At 43.0% G+C, this 23,783-nt stretch overlaps 1 protein-coding gene across 5 annotated transcripts in view; it reads right to left on the bottom strand.

Annotated features, from left to right (window-relative positions):
• PALM2AKAP2 (PALM2 and AKAP2 fusion) overlaps positions 1-23,783 on the bottom strand; it is a 524,226-nt gene that overhangs the window by 266,634 nt on the left and 233,809 nt on the right. For all 5 annotated transcript variants that reach the window (XM_056117284.1, XM_056117282.1, XM_056117281.1 and 2 more), the window contains exon 4: positions 19,704-19,834. In XM_056117284.1, the coding sequence (XP_055973259.1) occupies positions 19,704-19,834 (131 nt within the window). The remainder of the gene's footprint in view (positions 1-19,703; positions 19,835-23,783) is intronic.

Below are 23,783 nucleotides of genomic sequence, written 5' to 3'. Positions count from 1 at the left end.
TGTAACACTGAAATAGCATTCTCATTTCACCGCTGGGTTTATAACAACTTCCCTGCTTGGAGACTTCCAATCATATTCTACGGTCTAGGGGATAAATTTTAAGATGCTCAGCTTAGAATTCAAAGTATTCTATTGATCTGGTTCCAGGCTTTTCTGCAGATTTTCTCCTATAGTTGGGTCTGTGATTATCCTGCTTTCAAATAGCTGCTAGGTCCTTTGCAGAAAGACTACCTCGTGGCCAGACCCACCACACTTTGGCCACTGCTCCTGAGAAAGAGAAAAACCTCCTGGCCCCCCTGGATGCAAATTCCCCTCCCTTCCCTTACCTCCCCAGGAAGAGGCAACATAGCAGAAATAGTGACAACCTCCAGATGGAGCAAGGCCACTTTTTGCTGTTTACAGCAGGTGGCTGGGCTGTGAAGAGCCAAATGAGCTTGGTCAGTAGAGAACGTCCATGACCACCAGCTGCCACTGCCAGTTAAACATCGTTCCAACATTCCTGTGGTCAGTTTTCTCATGATTGCCTCATCTAGTAATTCAAGTACTGCTGCAGCACTGGGATCCAGATGAGCTTAAAAGGAACCAAGCCTCACTAACGTCTAGAAGGATGCCCCTTTCCAAGTTTGGCTGAATGTAATGATGTCCCTGTGCATTAAATCCACTTCAATGACAGTCATTCAAGTCATGCCACAAGCTAGTCTTCATCATCCATTTACTATGAGCTGAAACTTGACTTTCCAGCTTATAGCTGGGGCGGCTTAAAATGAACTTATTGCATAGTGTCTTTTCTTTATTAGGGAAACACATCCACAAGTGTTCAGGTCTTACTCCTCACTCTGCACTCAGGGATCACTACTCCTGGTGGTGCTTTGTGCAGTACCAGGCATCAAAGCAAGGCAAGCACCCACGTGTAAGGCAACCACCTACCTGTTGTACCATGCCTCGGGCCCAAACTTAGTATCTTTTTGAAATAGAACTATTACTGCTTTGAAAGATTGATGGGTCAAACAGTAATAATTACGCACGGTGCCTTTGGTGAGCACTTCTGATTGGGGGAGAACTGAACAATTCTAAGTTTTCTACAATTTGAGTCTTTTAAATGAATGATTAACATTTCAAGTTTCAATACTTTTTTTTTTAGAGAAGAAAGAATTGATGTGTTCAAATTGACGAGGCCATAACATACTCTCTAAAATCAAAATTACTTTCTTGGTGCTAAGTCGGCCGCGCGACATCTTATTATGACATCTTATTATCTCATTCCTACTTTGGACAAACTGGCAGGCTACCGAATGTAGCGTGCCCACAGGGCAGAGTCTGGCAAACTCCCTGTGGCGTACCAAATATGCCAAATACCAGTAACAATGATGGGTCTCATTCTCCTAAAGAGCCTTGAATATAATCTCAGGGCTAGGATGAAGGAGACATTACTGGGGCCTGCTCGAGGCAATCGACAAATAACAGGATGATTTGTGTGATTTGTGATTTGTGCTAAGAAATACTTTTTGGAAGGGGACATTCAAATACTGTAGAACGGCATTCATAAACAGCAGAACAAAAGCCCAGAAGCTTCAGGAGGTATCTGAATACCAAAGCTTATGGGACTTCAAAGAGTTGTCTCCAGGTATAGTTGAGTGGATTATGGGTTGTGAGGGTAGTGATTTTGTCATTTCATATCTGATCTCTCATTTAGATTGGTCTCCATCATGATCATTTGACATATGCTTACTGAATGAATAAACAAATCTTAAGAAGATTCATCTCAACCGAATTCCACTGGAGTAAAAGCCCAAGTAACTCCTTCCTCTGAATTTCTACAGTGTATTTTGTTAACAGAGCTGACAACATTTGGTGCCTATTAGCTCATATTTCATAATTTCCAAGACTACTAGATCCCCAAGGGCAGAGAAACTTTGGCCTCTTTTTCTATAGCTCCAACACTCTCCCCTCTGCTAAGTACGATGCTTCAGTGAATATTTAATAATCTTGATTCACACCCACATTATATCAATGACTCAGCAATTCCCTGCAAGCACGGCATGTTCAGAGCAATACTTATCCATACTTCTAGGTAAATGAGAACCAAGTTGAGAAAACTGTTTCCTTTAGTTCATGTCATGATTGCATGTCAGTCAAAGTAATGGAGACAAAGTCCCCACCTTTCAGTTGGAAATGTTTATGACCAACTGTAGGATGGAGTGATAGCACAGCGGTAGGGCATTTGCCTTGCACGCAGCCAGCCTGGCTGAGCCAGGTTCGATTCCTCCGCCCCTCTCAGAGAGCCCGGCAAGCTACCGAGAGTATTCAGTATGCCAAACACAGTAACAAGAAGTCTCACAATGGAGACGTTACTGGGCCTGCTCGAGCAAATCGATGAACAACGGGAGGACAGACAGTGTTTGTAGGTGTGTTGCTACTGCCATTCATTTCTTCTTCCTGCCCATAAATACAAAGGAAGACCCTTTATGCTAAGATCTGGGAATATAAAAATGAATGCTACACTCTCCTTGTCTGCAGTGAGCTGAGATTGGTGGAGGACAGAGAGAAAAAAACGAGTTTCATCTGTACTGTCTGACACTAAGTTCTGGGATAAAAGTGCCCAAGGGGCAGATCATTCCATTGGCAAAGATTTAGGAAAAGTGGTATATTAATTGGGGCCTGAGGGACCAGTGGGAGGAAGCCAAGTCCACAGGGCAAAACTTTGTTCTGGCAGAAGGGTCAGCATGTACAAAAAACAGGACACAAAAGGCAGCTTGGTACCTCCAGGGAAGTGCAGGGAGCTAATGGGGAGGCAAGCCATTTGAGGAGAAGGTAATTATGGGAGATAAGGCCAGGGAAGTAAGCAGAAGTCATACCACAAATGACTCTTTAAGGATATGAAGGCATTTGGGCTTTATCCTATAGTCCCAGGGGACGTGGGTAAAGACTTTCGATCTGAAAAGTGACATAATCAGATGTAAATTTGGAAAGATAGTGGTGGTGGTTCAGCAGTCGGAGTTCCCAATGTGGGTGATAACTCCACTCTGGGGAGCATGGAATGGTCCGAGAGGGGCAGGAGCAGCCTTGGATGCAAGTGAGGAGGGGAGGGTGATACTTTTTTCTGTAAACAGGGCGGTAGGTCAAGTAAGTTGTTTCAGCACCTCTGGGAGTGAAGGACACAAAGCTGAAGGGAAGCAAACTGGGCAAGAGGCCGTGGCGACAACTCACAGGAAGAACAACGAGGACCCGGAAGTGTGGGAATGGAAAGGAAAGGATGGATTCTAGAAATATGTGATTAAATTACCAGAGAGATGTGGTGCTAAGAAGGGGAGAAGGCCCAAGAATGAGACACTAGTTTCAGACCTGGCAATCTGATATCACTGTCACTGTCACTGTCCTCCCATTGTTCATCAATTTGCTCGAGCGGGCCCAGTAACGTGTCCATTTTTTAATTTGATATCAGTTATTCTTATTTTTATATATATTTTCAGTAACGTTAAGAATCAAGAACAGTGAGACCAGAGAGATAGCAGGTCTTGACTTGCATAGGCAGACCTGAGTTTGATCCCCTGAGCACCACCAGGAGAGATTCCTAGGTACAGAGTCAGGAGTAAGGTCTGAATACTGCCTGATATAGCCCCCAACCCCCTCCAAAACAAACAAACAAACAAACAAAAATAATAACAAAAGAGAAAACAGATTAGAAAAAATAACAAGTCCAATTTCTGACACATTCAGTTTTGGGGTTTGGAGGAACATCCAAATGAATATGGTCAAGGAAGCGACTGACACTATTTTGAGCACTTTGCGTTAACTAATTTCATCCTCACTTTAGTGCCATGTCCCTGAGATATGAGGATGTCCCCTGGGACTCTTCACCTATCAAGGAAGACCCGCTTCCTCCTGACTCCATCAGTACTGGCTGGACTGTCAGTGCTGGCCAGAGGCAAAGTCAGTCCGTTGGAAGCATTTCCTCTCTCATCTTAAAAACAAACAAACAAAAAATAGTGTCCCTTTGGAAGTAAAGTCCTACCTGAAGGCAGAGAGCAGAACAAGCCGGCCATCAAATGTATCTTTTCTAGTTTTTTGGTGGGTTGGAGCGATAGCACAGCAGTAGGGTGTTCGCCTTACAAGCGGCCAACATGGCCGACCCGAGTTCGATTCCTCCGCCCCTCTCGGAGAGCCCGGCAAGCTACCGAGAGTATTCGATATGCCAGACACAGTAACAACAAAGTCTCCAATGGAGACGTTACTGGGCCCGCTCGAGCAAATCGACGATCAACAGGAGGGCCTTTACCTTACCTTACCTTTGTTTGCTTAATCATTGAGAGCCAGTGAGTGAATAAACAGCTGATGTTTACTTCTGCTTTTTCAAACTATATAATCTCTCTGGACCTCCTCTTGTAGTCTGACAAAGATTATTTAGATGTCTTCAGGGAAAACAACTTATTCCTCCGATATTAACTAATTTTCTCAAGAGCACAACCTCCTTGTCTTAGATTCCTGTCCTTCACTTAGGAGACCAGTTTCAGCAGTGGATCACCCTGTATAAAAGGCCTAAGAATACCCCAAACCACCATCCCTCACCCCCACACCGTGTTTATCAAATAACGGCTCTCAACAAACTATATAATCCGGGAGCAAACAAAACAAACACTGTCCTCCCATTGTTCATCAATTTGCTCGAGCAGGCCCAGTAACGTCTCCATTGTGAGACTTCTTGTTACTGTGTTTGGCATACTGAATACTCTCGGTAGCTTGCCGGGCTCTCTGAGAGGGGCAGAGGAATCGAACCTGGCTCAGCCAGGCTGGCTGCGTGCAAGGCAAATGCCCTACTGCTGTGCTATCACTCCATGCGGGAGCATTCATTAGAAATCCATGATTCTTTGCCGGAGTTTAAAGCTGCTTATACAGCTATAGAGCAATCTTCCTGTCCAGTATATCTACTATCCTTAGGAATCAGCCTCATGTGATATTGTTTTATACTCCACAAATGAGTGCAGTCCTTCTATGTCTGTCCCTCTCTTTCTGACTCATTTCACTTAACATGATACTTTCCATGTCTATCCATTTATAAGCAAATTTCATAATTTCATCTCTCCTAAGAGCTGCATAGTATTCCATTGTGTAGATGTACCAACGTTTCTTTAACCAGTCATCTGTTCTAGGGCACTTGGGTTGTTTCCATATTTTGGCTACTGTGAACAGTGCTGCAATGAACATCTAGGTACAGATGTCATTTCTACTGTGTTCTTTTTGCATCCTCAGGATATATTCCCAGAAGTGGTATTGAGAGCAAAGGGGAGAAGGCAGCTGGAATAGGGAAGGGATCACTAAGAAAATGATGGTTTGAGGAACCGGTCAGGATGGGAGATTTGTGATGAAAGTAGATAAAGGACCAAAAATGATAACCTCTCAGTGACTGTATTGCAAACCATAATGCCCGAAAGTAGAGAAAGAGTATGGGGAATATTGTCTGCCATAGAGGCAGGAGGAGGGTGGGAAAGGGGGACTTGGGAGGGTATACCGGGGATATTGGTGGTGGGGAATGTGCACTGGTGGAGGGATGGGTGTTTGATCATTGTGTGATTGTAACCCAAACACGAAAGCTTGTAACTTTCTCATGATGATTCAATAAAAATTAAAAAAAAAAAAAGAAAAGAAGAAGAAAGAGAGGAAAAAAATAAAGCTGCCTATACATTCACTCCAAGCAAAGAATGATAGTTTTTAAAAGCATTTGGGACCCACTCACAAGGTCCTATGGAGAGTCCTGCTGTCTGTCCTGACCTCAGGGTCCTCATCTTTAAGATGAGAAGTATCAGAGGGCCTCAGTCTAGAGACTCTCTGACGTTTTTCCAGATTTATAGGGAATGATGGGTGCAAAAAAAAAAGAAAGAAAGAAAGAAAAAAGATGGTAAGACAACATATAGGCATTTAGGCAAAAGTAAATGTGTTCTTGGGCCTACATTCCTCTCTCTGCCATTGGGTTTGCTGTAGTGCCCATCCGCATGGGCAAGGATGAGGGTCCAATTCCAACCATTACTTACCCATTTCAGCACTAGGTTCTTGAAACTCACAACTCCCCCCCTGAGTGCAGTAACACCTGAATCAATTCAGTCAATGAGATGAGTCCACAGATGACCGCTTCCCTTTCCATGGCAGCTGTCTGCCCCACCCCCATTCTCTCCCCCTCTGTGGTCAGCGCATGTTCAAGTGGAAGATGAAAAAGACCAACACCAAGGGCAGGAAAATGAATATCATGTTGATCTCAAACGGCTATTCAATGTTTGCACATACCTCACTGACAATTTCTGACCCAGACCACATTTATTTTTGTCCAATTTCTTGTCCCAGGCTGGTAATAAGCAGTTTCCCAACCAGAAGCAGTCCCTGACTCTTACTTGGAAAGGCTCTGATTTTTTTGAACTTCCCCCCGAACAAAGCAATTTCCCTATGGACTGGAAAGGGCGTCATCACTCAGAGAACTTATGCAATTTTTCAAAATAAGCAACTATCTTAGCATGATGGTACTCTGAAAAAAAAACAAAACACCTGCTGGGAGAAATTCTGTCTCTCACCTTATTCAACCTCATCCACCCACAGTTGGTCTGAACTTCTCTCAAGTCTGTCGATCACGCTCACACTGTCCTCATTTTCCTGCCCTTGGTGTTGGTCTTTTTCATCTTCCACTTGAACATGCGCTGACCACAGAGGGGGAGAGAATGGGGGTGGGGCAGACAGCTGCCATGGAAAGGGAAGCGGTGTTCCAGCCTCACAAGGCAGCCATCGTTCCACTTTTCACACTGAGCCCTAACCTCTCTGCCCTCTCCTGCCTGGGACCTCGCAGCGGTAGGACCGGTGCTTCTGAGACCCCTCTGCCTAGCTGCAGCTGATTGCTGAATTGGGAGGGCTCAGCTTAGGGCTCCTTGGCTGTTTTTGAAAAGTGGAGAGGCGTTTGGTAGGTCCAAGCTATGTAGGGTCATTTACATATTGTACACAGTCAGTAATAAACCGTATGGGAAACCAAGTCCTTGACAGCACAAAGCACATGCATATATTAATCTAATCAACTCAAGAGCTCATCTTATCACTACTGTCTTCTGTTTTCAGAAGAGGAAACTGAAGAAGAGGGAAGCAAAGGAATTTGCCTAAGATGACATGGAAAGCTGAGGTAGACCCTGGACCAGAGCCAGCCCCATGAGTGCTTGAGTGCTGTGCTGATGCTCAGCCATGGGGGAAAGGGGACCTGGCATAAGTTTTGGTTTTGAGCCTTATGAACTCTATGAATGACATGAGTGGATGCCAATCAACTGAATTTAAAATTATGACTGAGAAGTCTTGCAAACATAGGGGGATGATTCTTAGGCATCAAGGATACATAGAGTGTTGAATTATGCCCCCCCCCCCCCCCCACACACCTTGCCCCAATATATGACCATATCTTATCCCTGGACCTGTGAATGTGACCTAATTTGGAAAAAGTAACCTTTGAAAGATGAAATTTAAAGATTTAGAGATGAAGAGCATACTGGATTCCCTGTGTGGGTTCTACACTTCACAGAAGAGTGTTGTCAGGAGAGAGAGGGGAGAGAGTCCAGGGAGAGAAAAAAGGTTGTTTAATGAGAGACGTGCTGGAGTGAGCAGAAACAGGAAGAGACAAGAAGAACCATCTCCTAGAGCTGCACGTCAACTTTTCCACTTGCAATCCTCCTTTGACCCAAGAAATTTTTATGAGAATCCAAGTATGTTAAATTAATAAAATAAAGAGCAACATGCCACAGTATGAAAAGGAACATTCAAATAAAAAGATAAAGGAACATTCAAATAGAAAGATAAAGGCGAGGCTTCAAACATTTAAATAAAAAGATAAGGGATAGGCTTCAAATGTCCACCAATCACGACTTTGAAGCTGACTGTGATTTCCAGATTTGGCCACCAAAGTTTCTCCCATCTCCTGGGCTCTTCTGAACTGTGACCCTGCCATTCCCAACCACAGCTGAAGTCAAACGTTCCTTTGAGAATCAGAGTTGACTTCAGTCGATATCGCAAGCTCAACTGCACCTGCTAAGATGCCGCGGTGGCACTGCTACAAGACTTCCAGGGTGCAAACACTGAAGCCACGAAGCCTCCTGGGGCCACAGGCTGCTGCTCTCCAGATGCCCCCTCCTGGTGTGCTCTCTCTCCCAACACAGATGCCATGGAACTGTGAGCGAAATTCATGGCACGTTTGGCCACATAGAAGTTCCCTGGACATTAGCCTCAGTCCTTGACGACCTCAGTTCCACCCCAGATTCAGCCATGAAGAAGTCTCTGGGCAATCTGGAGCCCAACACCCCTTCGAGGCTCCCCTGGCCACTGTGTCTTCCAGGCTGAGCCATCCCCCCACCTTCCCCCATCCACCCACCACACACACCCTGGAGCAGAGACAAGCCATCCCTGTTGTCCTCTGCTCAAATTCCTGATTCTAAATGTGCAAGCATAATAAATGTCATTATTCGTTTCTAAATGTTCCTGCACATATGCTCCAAGTGTCCCCAAAATAGATTCTCAAGTATGGAACGAGAGTGAGGAAACAGGCAAATCCTTCCTCATGAAGGTTCATCAGTCACTTGGGGCTGAACTGCAATGTGTGGCAGGGCTGGGATCCAACCCAGGGTCAGTGGTAATGCTGAGCCCAGGATTTTATTTTACTTATTTATGTTGCAGGCACTGTGATTTACAATATTCTTGATGACAGTTTCATGCAAGCAACATTTTAACACCACATCCTCCACTAGAGTGCTGACTTAACTCCAGCACCGTGTCAATGTCCCCACCTCAGCCCCCTGCAACCCTCACTCCATCCTGCTGCTGAGGGAAGCTCAGTTCTGTAGACCAGTTCTCAGGCTTCTAACCTAACTCACCCATTACTATGAGCCCCTTCCCAATCCCCATCAGTATACAGAAATAGGACACTGTTATGTTATGGTAGGAGAGTGTGATGTCACAAGTTGCTATTAGGTAGGAGAAATATGAGAAGTCTTTCTTCTATTTTTCCTTTAAAATTTTTTGGGACACTCTATTTTAATGATTGAGGTTCTGTGATTTATAATACTACTAATAATTATTTCTCATGCACATAATCCCAACACCACACCCATCACCAATGTACCCACCTCCCTCCCTCAAGGACCCCAACTGTCCCTTCCTTTCAACACCTTCCTCCACCACCAGTTCAATTGTGTGAATTGTGTGGATCAGTTTTCCTACTGTATTGCCTTTGGTCCGGTGATGCTACCATTATGTGTCCCTTTAAGTCCCACAGATGTGCGGGATCATTCTGTACCTAGGTCTTTCCTTTTGGTGAGAGAAGTCTCTCTTCTAAAACAACTTGCATGAGTTTTCTAAAGCACTGAAATCTTGAGCCAGGGATCTAATATATGAGTAAATGCACTTGCCTTAAACACCACCAACCTCAGTTTGATCTCCAGCATCATACACGGTCCCGCAAGTACTGCCAGGAGTGATTCCACAGCACAGAGCCAGGAGTAATCCCCAAGCACCATCAGATGTGACCTCCCCTTCACAAACTGAGAATTGTAACCTAATGATGCGGATGTTTTATAATATTTATTTTTAAATTTATTTTTATTATAGCTTAGGTAATATTATTATAATAGTGTTTAAGTATTGATATAAGAAGTTATTGCCCCCCACCATCACGAAAATGTCAATGAGCCTCCATCACTGTTTCTACCTCAGAATAGGAGAGGGTTTATGCAACTTGTCTACCATTTCTTGCCTTGAAGGGCTCCAGGCTTAGTCCTCAAAGAAGAAGAAACTGGAAAGGTCAGGAAAGGCAGAACTTGAAGAGCTCAATTCTGAAGAACTCTTATGTAGATGACAGGGCATACAAAGGGGGATTGTGCCCCGGTTCCAGATTGATTCAGTTCTAGGTCTTAGTGATGGAGTGCAAATCAGTTTGTCTCCCTAAACATGTCTCTCTCTATCAAAGCCTGCCCGGTCCTCCTAGACAGCGGACTACAGTCAACAGACTCAACCACAACACCTCCATGTGGTAAGATCATAGATCACCATTTCTGAAAAGAATACAGGAATACCAGATATTTGAAGGGACTGGTGTTGAAACATTATATGACTGAAACCCAATCATGCACAACTTTGTAACTGTGTATCTCATTGTGATTCAATTTAAAAAGTTTTAAAAATAATTTTCAGGGGCTGGATAAGTAAAAAAGGGAAGAAGGAGGAGGCGGAGGAGGTGAGGAGAGGAGGAGGAGGAGGAGGAGGAGGAGGAGAAGAAGAAGAAGAAGAAGAAGAAGAAGAAGAAGAAGAAGAAGAAGAAGAAGAAGAAGAAGAAAAGGAAGAGGAAGAGGAAGAGGAAGAAGAAGAAGAACAACAACAACAACAAGAAGCACAGTTACACAATGATAAGAAATGTAAAGGAAAACATTCATAGGATACTCAGTATTTCTATTTTGTCAAATATATAAAGGGGTTAGCAGTGGTGAGATGAAAGTGGTGGTGGTGGGCAGATGAATGCTATTTTCAAAGTTTTTGTAGAATGGTGACTTGAAACATGGCACTATAAGCTAGAAAGCTTGGAATCATCGTTTTACATTTTTAAAAAATAAAAGCTGATTGCACAATTCTCTCAATGATATCAAGTGTTCAAGAGCTAGATAGCACCCAACCAAATGGGGCCCTTAGGTAGTCTCTGTCTGAGAGAGAGAGAGAGAGAGAGAGAGAGAGAGAGAGAGAGAGAGAGAGAGAGAGAAAGTGTTTATGATAGAGACAGACTGAATGGGGGTGGGTGGCAGGAGGGATAATGGGGAAACTAGTGGTAGGAAATGTGCACTGGCGGAGGAATGGGTGTTGGAACATTGTAAGACTGAAATCCGACCGTGAACAGCTTTGTAATTGTGCATATCATGGTGATTCAATTAAAAAGTTTCTCTCACTTAAGTTTCTTAGTTCTGAACACTTTGAACCCAATTTACCTGATGATAAGAAGGCGGTTCTAATAAAGTCGACAACATCAAGGTAAGGCAAGATGCTTGGGAACTGGCAGAAAGTTTCCCCAATAGCCACCAAGCAACTCACATGAGATGTCTGCAGGCTTGAGTTTCCTCCTTTACCTGTCTTAGCTTCCTCAACTGACCACAACCCGTCCTGATTCCAGAGGCTGAGAAGAAAGACTTTTCTTTGGGTTCTCAAAAGGATAGGGTAAGAGCCAGAAAAAGAGTGGAAATTTCAGGAAACAACATATGTCCCAAGAAAAATCCTTTATAATACTGAGATTTGTTCCAGCAGGGACTTGTCCCCTACTTTGGAGGATGGAAGGGCATGAATTCCCTGCTACTCAGTCTTTGCAGAGAGACTATTGATTTCCTCTCACTCTGTCCATTGTAAATCCAAATGTCAGATGGGAATTGATCCAGATAAGGCCTTAGCTCTTACTAGTCTCTCAATCTATGAGCTGTCATAAAATCATTGCTTTTGGCTCAGTGCTTGAGAAGCTCTATGGCTCCCCCTGCAAACTTTCCTTCCTTTCTCTCTCTTTTCCTGCCTTCCTTCCTTCCTTTTATTTTTGAGAGAGGGACAACACCATATGGTGGTCAGTATCTACACCAGGGTCTGTACTTAGGAATCACTCCTGACACTGCTTGGAGAACCAGCAATGCTATAGGAATAAATCCCCAGATTCTTGCCCGCAAAGCTCCAGCCCTGAGCTATCATCCCTGCCTGAAGCCTTTTATTTTCAAGCAACGGAAACCATTCAAATCATTCTGCAATAAGTATTGTTCACATTATCTGCATAAATCTTTTTGGGATTTGGCTGTATTCTTAGGCTACTTGATGGGACGATTTTCATCTCTATACCAATACCTGTTAGTCTTAGCTGTAGAGCAGCGGTTCTCATTTGCTGTGATTCTGCCCCCAAGAGACATTTAGCAGTGCTTGGAGATATTTTTGATTGTCAGTCTGGGGGGTGAGGGTAATGCTACTGGAAGGTATATTTAAATGATTTAAATATATTTTAAATTTATTTAAAATGGGTATATTTAATTGATTCTGTTCAGCATCGTAGAATACACAGGCCAGCTCGCAGTAACAACTTGTTAATCGGCCCCGAATGTCAATAGTGATGCTATTGTGAATCCCTGCTCTTAAAGGATGAAAGAAAGAGCAGTAACAGTTGAGCTACCCTTACTGACAGCTCACATGAATACACATGATACTGACATGTTTCAACAACTGACCTATTTCAACACGTTTCAACACCATGGGCATGGTGGTGCACCAAAACATTTACATGAATTTCCCTGTTCTTTTGAATACAGAACTAGAGTTCAAAGCAAGTTGATCAGACTCTAATCAAACAGAATTTAGTACATGTTTCTTTTTTTTTTCTTTTTGGGTCACACCTGGCAATGCACAGGCGTTACTCCTAGCTCTACACTCAGGAATTACTCCTGGCAGTGCTCAGGGAACCATATGGGATGCTGGGAATCAAACCCAGGTCGGCCGCGTGCAAGGCAAACACCCTATGCTATGCTATCGCTCCAGCCCCTAGTACATGTTTCTGACCAAAGTACTATACTGGGTGCCCTTGACTTAACCACATCCTCCTTTCCCCAGAGACATCGGCTGTGTACAGCAAAGAAAACATACTCAGAAATGCAGTGCTTTGGGAAGAAGCAATGGCACCAAGATGGAAAACAGTCTTGTCCTTCTTCTAACCAGCTGAAGGGGGAGGTCTTTCCACTTACAGTGGGTTCAAGCCCTGCTCCTCCAGGATTCAGCTCCCACTGCTGTTCTGAGGAGGCCTTGGCAGGTACCCCCACAGGAGCGCCTCACTTGTCCAACCACGTGCCATGAGATGAACCCGAGTCTGATTTCACTGAGAATCATGGGTCTCAAAACATTCTAACAATTCACTCTGGGCGAAATTTTCGCAAGTGAGCTTTGGAGTTAGAGATGAGGTCTCATACTCTCAAATAATAGCAGGGTCATTGGGGACAGCGAGTTACTTTTTCTCCTGATTTAATGTAAGGGTGAAAAAGGCAGCAGCAGCAGCATCACTGCTTTATTCCTGGCTTTTCACTCAGGAATTACTCCTGGCGGTGCTCAGGGGACTTCTTTTTAAGAGGAGGAAATGAAAAAAAAAATCAACAAACTGAATGGAGGCCCAAAAAGCTCATGCCAGTACCCCTGACAGAGTAAGAGACCAATAAATAAACCTCCAATAACACAGAGGTATCATCTACGTGTAGTTTTAGTACCTACTATCTATGTAGCATATATAGCGTAGCATGAAGTACCATATAGTACAGTATTAAGGACAGCGTATCGGATCTTCAAGAAGAACGGGAATGAAAACTGCAGTGGGTTGCAGAATATGACTGTGTGAGACGGGGCTGCAGGCTGGGAGTGGCACAGACATGGCATACCAATGTGGGGTGCTCCGCATGCCGCTGCTTCAAAAGAACAGTGCCTCAGGGAGTTAAAAATAGCATGCAGGAAGAACACAGTGAATCCTAAGCAAGTGTCCTTTGTGATTCCAGGGAACATTTCTGTGGTTGCTTTTTCCAGAACAGTTATTTGTGGGTGGTTGTCATCATCTCGGCTGCCAAAATCCTATAATATAACACATACATGCTCACACATGATGTCTCCAGTCTTCTGCTTTGAGCCGTTTGAGAATGTGGAAAATTAAGTCGATTCTGGTATCCACCAGAGACCCGGAGAGGCATTCCAAGTATCTTATGGCTGAAGCAGGAATGAGGCAGGCCACTTGCATCTTCAAGTTACTTTTGAGAGAGCTGAACTGCTCTGAATTAGTAACTGGGGCTTTGGTATTTTATTCAATAAGAATTTCCACAGTGGGTAGGGCGTTTGCTTTGCATGTGGCCGACCTGGGTTCGATTCCTCTGTCCCTCTTGGAGAGCCCTGCAAGCTACCGAGAGTATCCCAACCACATGGTAGAGCCTGGAAAGCCCTCCGTGGTGTATTTGATATGCCAAAAACGGTTAACAATGGAGATGTTACTGGTGTCTGCTCGAGCAAATTGATGAGTAATGGGAGGACAGTGCTACAGTGCTACTGTTCTAAGAATGCGATGTGACGTACTTTAGAGCTGACAGCTATTGTCAGGATGGAGTCACTGCTCCTCAGACGGCTTTCATTTCTTGTGAGCTTAACCTCTTTCTCCAATTCTGGTCTCTCTTCAAAACCACTGCCTTTCACAACATGGTATTTCTTTGCAAGGTACATTTGTTCAGAAATGAGGTCCCTAGCCAACTTCCCATGGGAGAGGATCCATATCAGAGCTGTAAGATCCCAAAAGACTGCTCTGCCAGAATGCAGTTCCCACCACTGATCTGAGGAGGCCTTTGCAGGAAGAAGCGGGAACTGAAACCAGAGACGGTTAACCACTTGCTCAAAGTCACACAGCAAATTATAAGCAGAGCTAGAATTGACACCCTGGCTCCAGGACTCTCTGTTCCATTCTCATTTAAAACTTCGTAAGTTTGTATTTCGTCCTGGAGCCATTTAAAGCCCTTGTATAAGAGATTACAAGCATGTATATTAAACCCAAACAAATGTCTACTGCTTTTGGTCCATCAGTGGGCTAGGGTATGAGTCTATAATCCTATATCCAATGTGGTCTCGTACTCCAGGACGTTCTGTGCAGTTCTCTTCTGGGAGTTTTGCTTCACAGTCTCCTAATCTTGCTGGTGATGAGATTATATGGTGCTGGAGTCAGTTTGTGGGTGTGACTACCAAGCTACTGGAAAACTGGAGAGCTGGGGGGAAGGAGGCCTAGTCTTTTCCTAGTGAGCTTGGAGATCTCAGTCACAGGTCACGCATGCCTGGGTTTTTCTGCAGGTTCCCCTGTAGGTGAGAATGGCTTTGAACATGGCTGTGAGGTTGTGAAGGGTTTCGGCTCCCGGGGTTCTGTTGGGGCTGGGAGGGAGACTCAACTTGCCCCCCCCCCCCCCATCAGCCAGGAATTTTAGGAAAATGATACCATTTTCTGACCTTGGGGAAATTAATCAGATTTACTGACCTATATCAAACATCGTTTCTAACTAGGAAAAAAAAGAGAGTTTGGCTTCACTTTTGAGCTTTATGCCAAAAGACAGCTCTATTTTCATCTGTGGAGCCCCCAAAATCAGGTTCACACTTTTCTGAGTCAAAGAACTAAGACAGTCAAAAGGGGCCAGAGTAGTAGTACAGTGAGTAGGGCGTTTGTCTGGCATGCAGCCAACCAGGGTTTGGTTCCTGGCATCCCATATGGTTCCCCAAGCACCATCAGGAGTAATTACTGAGTGCAGAGCCAGGAGTAACCCCTGGGCATCTCCGGGTGTGAACCAAAAAGAAAGAAAAAAAATAATAAGAAGAAACAGTTTGAAGTTAAAGGTTAAGACTGTATTTTTTTATACCTTTGTTTGAAATTTATTTTCCTATAATTACTATTTATTTTTCATGTCCCACTAGGTTGTTTTTATGAATTTATTTTGTTGTTTGTTTGGATTTATTTTAGGTTTTAGAACAGATTTATATCAACAATGCTTTTATTTTTCCATTTACTTGAACTAAATTTATTTATAATAATCCTTGAACTGAACTTATTTACCATGAAACTATATTGAATGTGCTTTTTCCAAAAACACAACAAAACAAGTGCAAATTCCAGAACTCCTCACCTAGATGACCAAGTCCAGATTTCCTGGAATGAGACCGCAGGTATCCATAAAAAGCTTTCTAGGTGTTGCTAATGTTCAACATTTAAAACTAGTCTTCCTTCTTCCTTCCCTTCCCTTTCCCTTTCTCTTTTCACTTTCTTTTTCTTTCCTTTCTTCCTCTTTATCACTCTCCCTCTTTCCTTTCCTCTTTCCCTCTCTCCTTACTCCTTTCCTCCCTCTCTCCTTCTTTTCCTGTGCCAACAAATCTAAATACTGCCTGTAATGTTTTTGGAGGAGTGACCACATTATTAATTCCAAACCATCATCAATTTACAAATAATATTCTGGGAGAAAACGGTGTGCTTTCAGAGACTTTGTATAAGATGATAAACATTAAAAACAAATAATCAAGATCCAGGGAGATAGCTCAAAGGGCTCCTGTGCATGCTTTACTTGAAAAAGGGTTAGGGTTCAATTCCTAGAACATTTAGGAGTTACTCCTGAGCATTGCCTGGAATAACCCCTTTATCCATAAGAGACTTACAACTAGAAAGATCATTATATTATGTCCTTTCTTCTTATATCTAAGAAATACATGTAAGTGTAATTGCAAACTCTTATGCTTTGAATTCATCATATTTTGAATGGTCCAGATAAAGGAATAAGATATGATCTAAGTCTTACTACATACTTTTAAAGTTCTGAATTATTGCTATTAGCCCTAAATGAAATTTCTAAATAAAGAGATCCAGATTTCCCTAAATATTTATTTGGAGAATTCTCCCTGTTCTTTCATTACTAATTGCTCCTGAGGGTTCTCCAAACTACTCTGGGCTCTCCAACAGGGACTGAAATCCCATCAAAAGCACAGTAATGTTCATAAACTTAACATTTTGAAAACAGCTCATATAACTTTATTTAGGAGAATCTAATTGCTGAGGAAAGAGACCAGACAATCCATTAAAATATAAAAATGTTCTGCGTTAGACAAACAAATTTCTCTAGAATTCCTTAATTCAGTGGTTTTGATACATCATATCTACAGACAATTTCTGAAATTTCTGAAATTCCTAGTATATAACCATCAGATTCTGAGTGTGATCTTAAGAACACTCACATTTTCTCTGAATTCCTTTCTTCTGGATTCTTGAGTCATTGCAATTCTTCTTTCTCATCTGTTTCTCTGCACTTTCCCTAACACTAATCAGTTTTCCCTAGTGCTTTCAGTTTTCAACTGAAGAATTAAACTTATGGAAGATGACATCATTAGCACCCTTTCACCCTTTCTTGTTATCTTGTGTCCCTTGTCGTGTAATTATGAACCACCCCCAACCCCTTCCCCACACAAGGGTTGAGTGTCCAGCTCCTCACTATGCATTTGAGATTGGTTTGCTTTGGCTACCAGCTCACAGGTTGTTCTGGGCCCTATCACTTGTTCCTGCTCTGTATCTCAGGAACTGGCATAGAAAGAAAGTTCTGTGGTTAGCAACTGTACAGGGAAATAAATGCGGCCTAGGTCTAGCTAAAATAACCAAGCTCAGCCCAAATGAGCAGTGTCAGTGTAGCCAATCCACACAGACTTTGAAGAGTGGAGGATGTATAGAAGTAGAGGATGCTGATGTTTACAGTGGGCTTTTAGAGCTGTTTAAATGGAAGACAGCTGAACTAAATGATTACAGGAAAGGGCTTACATAACCTTTGAGGAGAAAAGTTTCTTCCCTACCCCCCACTTGCCACTAAGGCTTTAAAGATGGTGGGGGAGAAATCTAGTAGAGAAGATGTGTAAGATGAGAAGCAGAAGCTATCTTCAACAGGAGAAATAAACTCCCCACTAGAAGATCCTGAGGAAGAAATCAAGCCATCGTTAGAGTTACACCTCCAGAAATGTAAAGCCCGTAAGTAACCCCTGGGCACCCCTGGATGTGTACCAAAAAGAGAAACAAAAAGAAGAAACAGTCTGAAGTTAAGGATTAAGGCTGTATATCTTTATACTTTTGTTTGAAATTTATTTTCCTATAAACACCATTTACTTCTTACCTAGTTTATTCCCCAGGAAACGGCCAATGCTCATTTGGCCAAATGCCCAGCAAACCATAAATTTAAGTCGTCTTCTCCTCCTTTTCCTTTTCTTTTAAAAAATATTTTATTTATTATTTTTGAATCACCGTTAAATACAGTTACAAAGTTGTTCACGATTGGGTTTCAGTCATACAACATTCCAACACCTGTCCTGCTACCAGTATACAATTCTCACCACCAATGTCCCCAGTTTCCCTCTCACCAACCCTCACGACTCAGCATGCCTCTGTTGCAGGCACTATTCTCTTTTTCTCTATCCTTCTCCTCCTTCTCTTCCTTCTTCAAGAGTTCAAACCCAGGGCCTCACACATGCAGAAGGAAATGTCTCCTGCATCCATGCCTAAGCACCCGCCACCATCCTTTTAGGCCATCATCGTGATTTCTTTCCCTCTGGCTTTGGTATCACGCTCTTAAGTGCATTCCAAGAGATCATCTGCATATACTTGAGCAATCAGCTCTTTGTTGGTTAACTCAAAAGAAAGAAATTTTATTTTATGATTTTGTATGGTCATGCCCATCTGAACCAAAACCTAACTCTTTAGTCTGATGGTCAATTTAGTGAAAACTGAGTCTTGACTCTTCCCCACATGAAATATTCCTCTTCCTAGAGTCCTAGAGGTACTTTTCCTCCTAAATTCAATTCCGGTATTCATCAGATTAAAATATTCTCCCCATGTCAATTTGTACAGTGACATACACATGATATATAGTATACACTGACACATACTATACATATTATTGCCTATGTTATGTAAAATATATTGACACACATAAATTATATATGAATTGGAAATAGTCTATATCCTTTGCATCCTAAGAAAAATGTGTGGTATATGTGTGTATCAAATAGGTGTTTATTTTTCACACATATATTTTTGTATATCTATATATATATCACCCCCCCAACACACACACACACATCTACTTCTTCTTAGCCAGCTTCCTTTATAAGCAAAAGTTTAGTCCGAGCATCTCTGAGAACTCTCTAAGAGACATGAGAGTGCCAGCAAAGTAAGGCTAGAGGCTGTGGGGCTGACAGTTGGTCTCTTTCTTATGGGGCAACATTTCTAGAGTGCTCGAAGCATCTTTATAGTCTTCATTCACTCTTGTGTGTGAATAGCTGATACCAAGTTAGCTTTCTTTGTATTCTAAAAGAGGCCTTAGTCTCAACAGGAATGGATGAAGCTCCCCAGAGTAAGGTTTCAGGAAGAGTTTGGTGGACTGTTATGGTGAGGGTGTTGGGGTGGGGGTGGGGGAACTTGGGTCGAAGGTATTGTGCACTCTCATTCCATCTGATACCTCAGGCTAGGTATCCCCAGTCCTGGCATCCAGTTCACAGTGGGAAATAGAAGGGCTTGTTCTTGTTTAAGCTCAGCTAGTCACTAACCTTAGGAGGGTCATTTACCTTCCTGACTGGAAAGTTAAGAACTTGATGGAGAACCATAAAGCAGGCAAGTCACTCTCTTTTGTGCTGTGAGAGCAGGTAATACAAAGTTGATTTTGGGAGCTAACCACAGGTCACTTAAAAGGATCCTATTCATTCAACTTTTCACTGCGATTAATTTCAATTTGGAAGGTTCTGACTGTGATTTTCCATTCCAACTTGGACATATTGAGAAATTCGGAAAACGGAACCACTGTAGCAGCAAACAACCTGATTCAAAGGTGAAAAAGACAATGACGGAATTCCAAGAGGAGCATTTAATGAAGGGACAAACTGCTTACAGCAGTTCATTGGTCTATGAAGTCATCATTGTGCTGTATTACAGCCCAATACAAACATTAGAACTCAGAGTAACAGTTCTAGGCTATTTGGAAAGTTTACCTGATATCAAAGTTCTCTATATAACAAACCTAAAACTCTGCAAGAGGGTGACAGAGTACCCCCCTAGAGGAGGGTACTGTTAGTGCATGAAATTACAACAGGCAGATGCTAGGCTGGAAACCACCTACCTCTGAATGTTATCTTCAAGTTGTTTGACTCTGAACTCATCCTCCTCAGACTGCCGCCTTCTGGCTTCCTCCTCTTCCGCAGTTCCAGAGGGTACGCCCTGTAGGAGCCATTTTTCCCGAAGCAGTTTGGACTGTAGGAATGAGCAGACATGATATCATTCAACACCCTCCTTCCACCCACAGCACCCTCCAGCACTCCCACCCTGCTTGAGCACCACATATCAAAAGTGATCACTGACTCCAATCACTGCCTTCACCTCTTCACAAGCTGTGCCCCCCATTTCCCTCCTAACCACCCCCAGAGAACCACCAGGGGGATTATTTTTCTCCCAACATTTAACAAAACTTGAGCATGTACTGGGAAACAGAGCAAATTACATGATGAATGCCCATGTAACCTCACCTAGAATTAGCAATTTAAAAACACTGTCACATTTTCCCCCATCGTTTTCCCCACTAACGCATTTAAAAATAAATAATATTAGGACATTCCACCCATAAATATTTTAGTATTAATCTTTTGAAATCAAGGACTTTTTTTCCTGTGCAAAAAAATAAGGAAAAGCAGGGAGGAAATAAGGACATTTTCCCTATCATGAAGCTACAGTTGCACTATAACGTTTTCTAAAAATACATAGTATATGGTACATCTTAAGAGAAAAATTAATCTATGTCCTGTCTCTTCTTAAAGCCTCTTTCAGGATTCCCTAAGCTAGACTGGAGCCAAAGCTCAATGAGCCACAGCAGCAGCTTTGCATGTAGAAGGTCCAGGTTTGATCCTCATGGTTCCTCTAACCTTCACCAGAAGCAACCAGAAGCATGTCCAAAAGCAACTTCCAGAAGCAACCCCCAGAAGCAACCCCCAAGCACTGACCTGGGAGTAGTCCCTGAGCACCACTGGGAATGCACTCCACTGATGATCTCCTCTTTTTATAAACACACACACACACACACACCACACACACACACACACAACCCCCTCCACAAAGTAATAGAAAAGAAATAGAAAGTTTCCAAATAGTATCAAAATCAGGCATCACACCTATGTGCCTGCCATTATGTCTGATGGAGTGAAATGAAAATTTTTTTTCCCTTTATTTTATTTTATATTTTTTTACAGTTGTAAATTTACAATTTTTTGTGCTTTGGTTTCAATTATACAATGATCAGATACCCATCCCTCCACCAGTGCCCATTTTCCACCACCATGGATAATATCCCTCCCACCCCCATCCCCCATCCCCCCCTGTCTCTGTGGCAGGGCAATCCCCTGTGTTCTCTCTCTCCTTTTGGGTGTTGTGGTCTGCAAAAGAGGCATTGAGTGGCAAACATGTTCAGTCCATAGTCTACTTTCGACATGCATCTCCCCTCCTGGGAGGATCCTCCAAACACCCTTTATTTGGTGCTCCCTTCTCTATCTGAACTGCCCTTTCCTCTAGGATACCCGGCTGGCCTCTAAGTTATGGAGTAATCCTCCTGGTGCTGATCTCAGCTATTCTTGGGTATTAATCTCATACTTTGTTACTTTATATCCCCCAGATGAATGCAATCTTTCTATGTCTATCCCTCTCTTTCTGACTCAGTGAAATGAAAAATTTTAATGTGTAAGTCACTAAAAGTTGGAAAAGTGGGAAGGGCTCTAGAAACAGTTCGAAAGAAAAACTGTGTTTAAAATTCACTAAGGATATGTAAGTTACTTGTAACTGCTGGCCAGGGAAATGTAAAAGCACATTTCTGAATGGAAAGCGAAGTAAAGTAGACCTTGAAGCGGATTATTGATGTGGGCTTTTGTTATGTGGCTAAGGTGCTCACAGGGTTCTACAGAGGCTGGACCCAGAAGTGAGTCAGCATTCTGGTGGGCGGATGGGATGTGAAAGGAATGTGAGAATGCACTACCACCCCATCAGCCAGAAGCAGGGCTGCTGACCAGGTCCTCCCAATAGCCACAGAATAATTAATGACCATAGAGCCAGTGCTGAGTTCGCTTGGCTCCCGGACATCACCTCTACCAGAACCGTCTTTAATCTCCTTTGACACAGTGAGCACAGTGGAAGGGAAGGAAACTCATCAAAGACAGAGATCCAAGTCATGCATGGCATGGGACCTATTCAGGATGATTTATAAACATGACAGAGTGAGGTATATCTCAAACACTGTGGGCACAAAATTCTCTAAACACCGTATAACTCTTACAGATACATAATTTCATAGACTCATTTGTATGTGCCACTAAGGACTAGTTATTATGAACCTATGGAAGGGTTACTGAAAGTTACGATATTTAGCAATAGTGATTTAAAATTCACTAAAGATACGTAAATTACTTGTAACCTCTGGCAAACGAAATGTGAAAAATAATGTTTAATCAAATCAGTACTTGTGACACAAGACAGTGATGGAGGGTCCCGGGCACTTCAGTGGTGGTGGGTGCAGTAATTTTCTACATCAACATTATAAAAATTAACATAATTATAACTATGTTACCTAATCTATACTAAAAAGTAATTTAAACAACTTGATGAACACACTCACGGTACAATTTGTTTATAGCCTTTGTTCTCTCCTACTAGGAAAATTGTGTTCTACTATTATCCCAAATTTATGTTGAGTTTTGAGACCTAAGTCCCAAAACCTCAGAATGGGACTGACTATATTTGGAAATGGGTTATGTAAAGAGATGGGTAAGGTTAAATGTGGTCATTGGGATGAACTCTACATCCATATTACCAGTGTGGTCTTTAGGCAAGGGGAAGGGTTGTTTGGGTCACATTCAACAGAGCTCAGGTCTTACTCCTGGCTCAGTGTGCAGGGATCACTTTTGGAGGTACTCAAGGGACAATATGAAGTGCCAGAGATCAAACTTGGGTCAGGCACATGCAAGGCAGGTGACTTCCCCACTGTATTATCTCTCCAGCCCACTGATCTCTTCTTTATATTAAAAAAAAAAGAGATGGGGGTGGGAGAGATCATCTAGCTACTTGGTTTCTATAACCGCACCCTATATTGTCGCCAAGCCTCCAAATCACTAGATAGGCCAGAGACAGTAAGGCACTTGCCTTGTACGTGGCCAACTCCAGTTTGATTCCCAGAAACATAGGTGGTCTCCTGATCACCACCAGGAGTGATCCCTGAGCAGAGTCAGTAGGCGCTGAGCACAGCCTGGTGTGGTCCAAACGCTATCTCCTCCTCCTCCCACCCCAGGCTCCCCACCTAAATAAGATCAGGACACAGAAAAACAGAAAGAAGTCCATGCAAAGGTCCATGAGGAAGACAGTTAACTCCCTACATGTCAAGGACAGGTCTCAGGAGAAAGCAGCCCTGCTGACCCCTTGCTCTGAGAATCAGTGCCTCGATAATTGAGGGGAAGTTGGCATTGTTGAAGTTTTCCCTTTAGGAAGCACTTGCTATGGCAGCTCTAACCAACTACCACCTCCAAAGCTTCATCATACGGGTGTTCTTTCCACTGAAAGTGGGAAAATCCATTGTTCTTCCTAAAGCTGACTCTTAACAGAAGGAAAAAAAATCACAACCACTCAAGCACCCGAAAAGTCCACTGAGAGATCATATTTATCTGCCATGAAGGCAGTGTTGAAGGCTGATTTCTAGTAACAATCTACCATTTACCTGCTGTGAGACCATGGGCAGGTCACTTAGGTTCACTGAGCCTCAGTTTCTCCATCTGTAAAATTGAATAGTAGTGCCCCTCTGAACGGATTGTTAGGGGAATTAAGTGAGTTCTTATTCTAAAGGTGCTGGCTCGACACTCAGAAATAAAATGGCATTTACTACTGATGCTCACCTGGCTTCTGCCGCCTATCTTCCTTTCACTTGAAAATAGGTAAAACATCATCGAGTTGTATCTTCCCCCACCTGCTGGGACAAGTGGCTCTACTGCTATGCCATATGGCGAAGAACAGATCTAGAGCTGTTTCTCAATCATTTTCCACCATGACCCTCTTTCAACTTGCTTTGTCCACCCTGTCCAATGACTGGTCTTTTAGTCTGATGCTTTGGCTTCCTTGGGAATATCCTGGGGTCCCACAGGGTGGGCCATTTGACCCCCACTTAAGAAATGTAACT

Source organism: Sorex fumeus, unplaced genomic scaffold (assembly GCF_029834395.1).
Source record: "Sorex fumeus unplaced genomic scaffold, SorFum_2.1 ptg000034l, whole genome shotgun sequence".
Classification (NCBI taxonomy): Eukaryota; Metazoa; Chordata; class Mammalia; order Eulipotyphla; family Soricidae; genus Sorex; species Sorex fumeus.
This window is presented reverse-complemented; position numbering and strand designations above follow the sequence as displayed.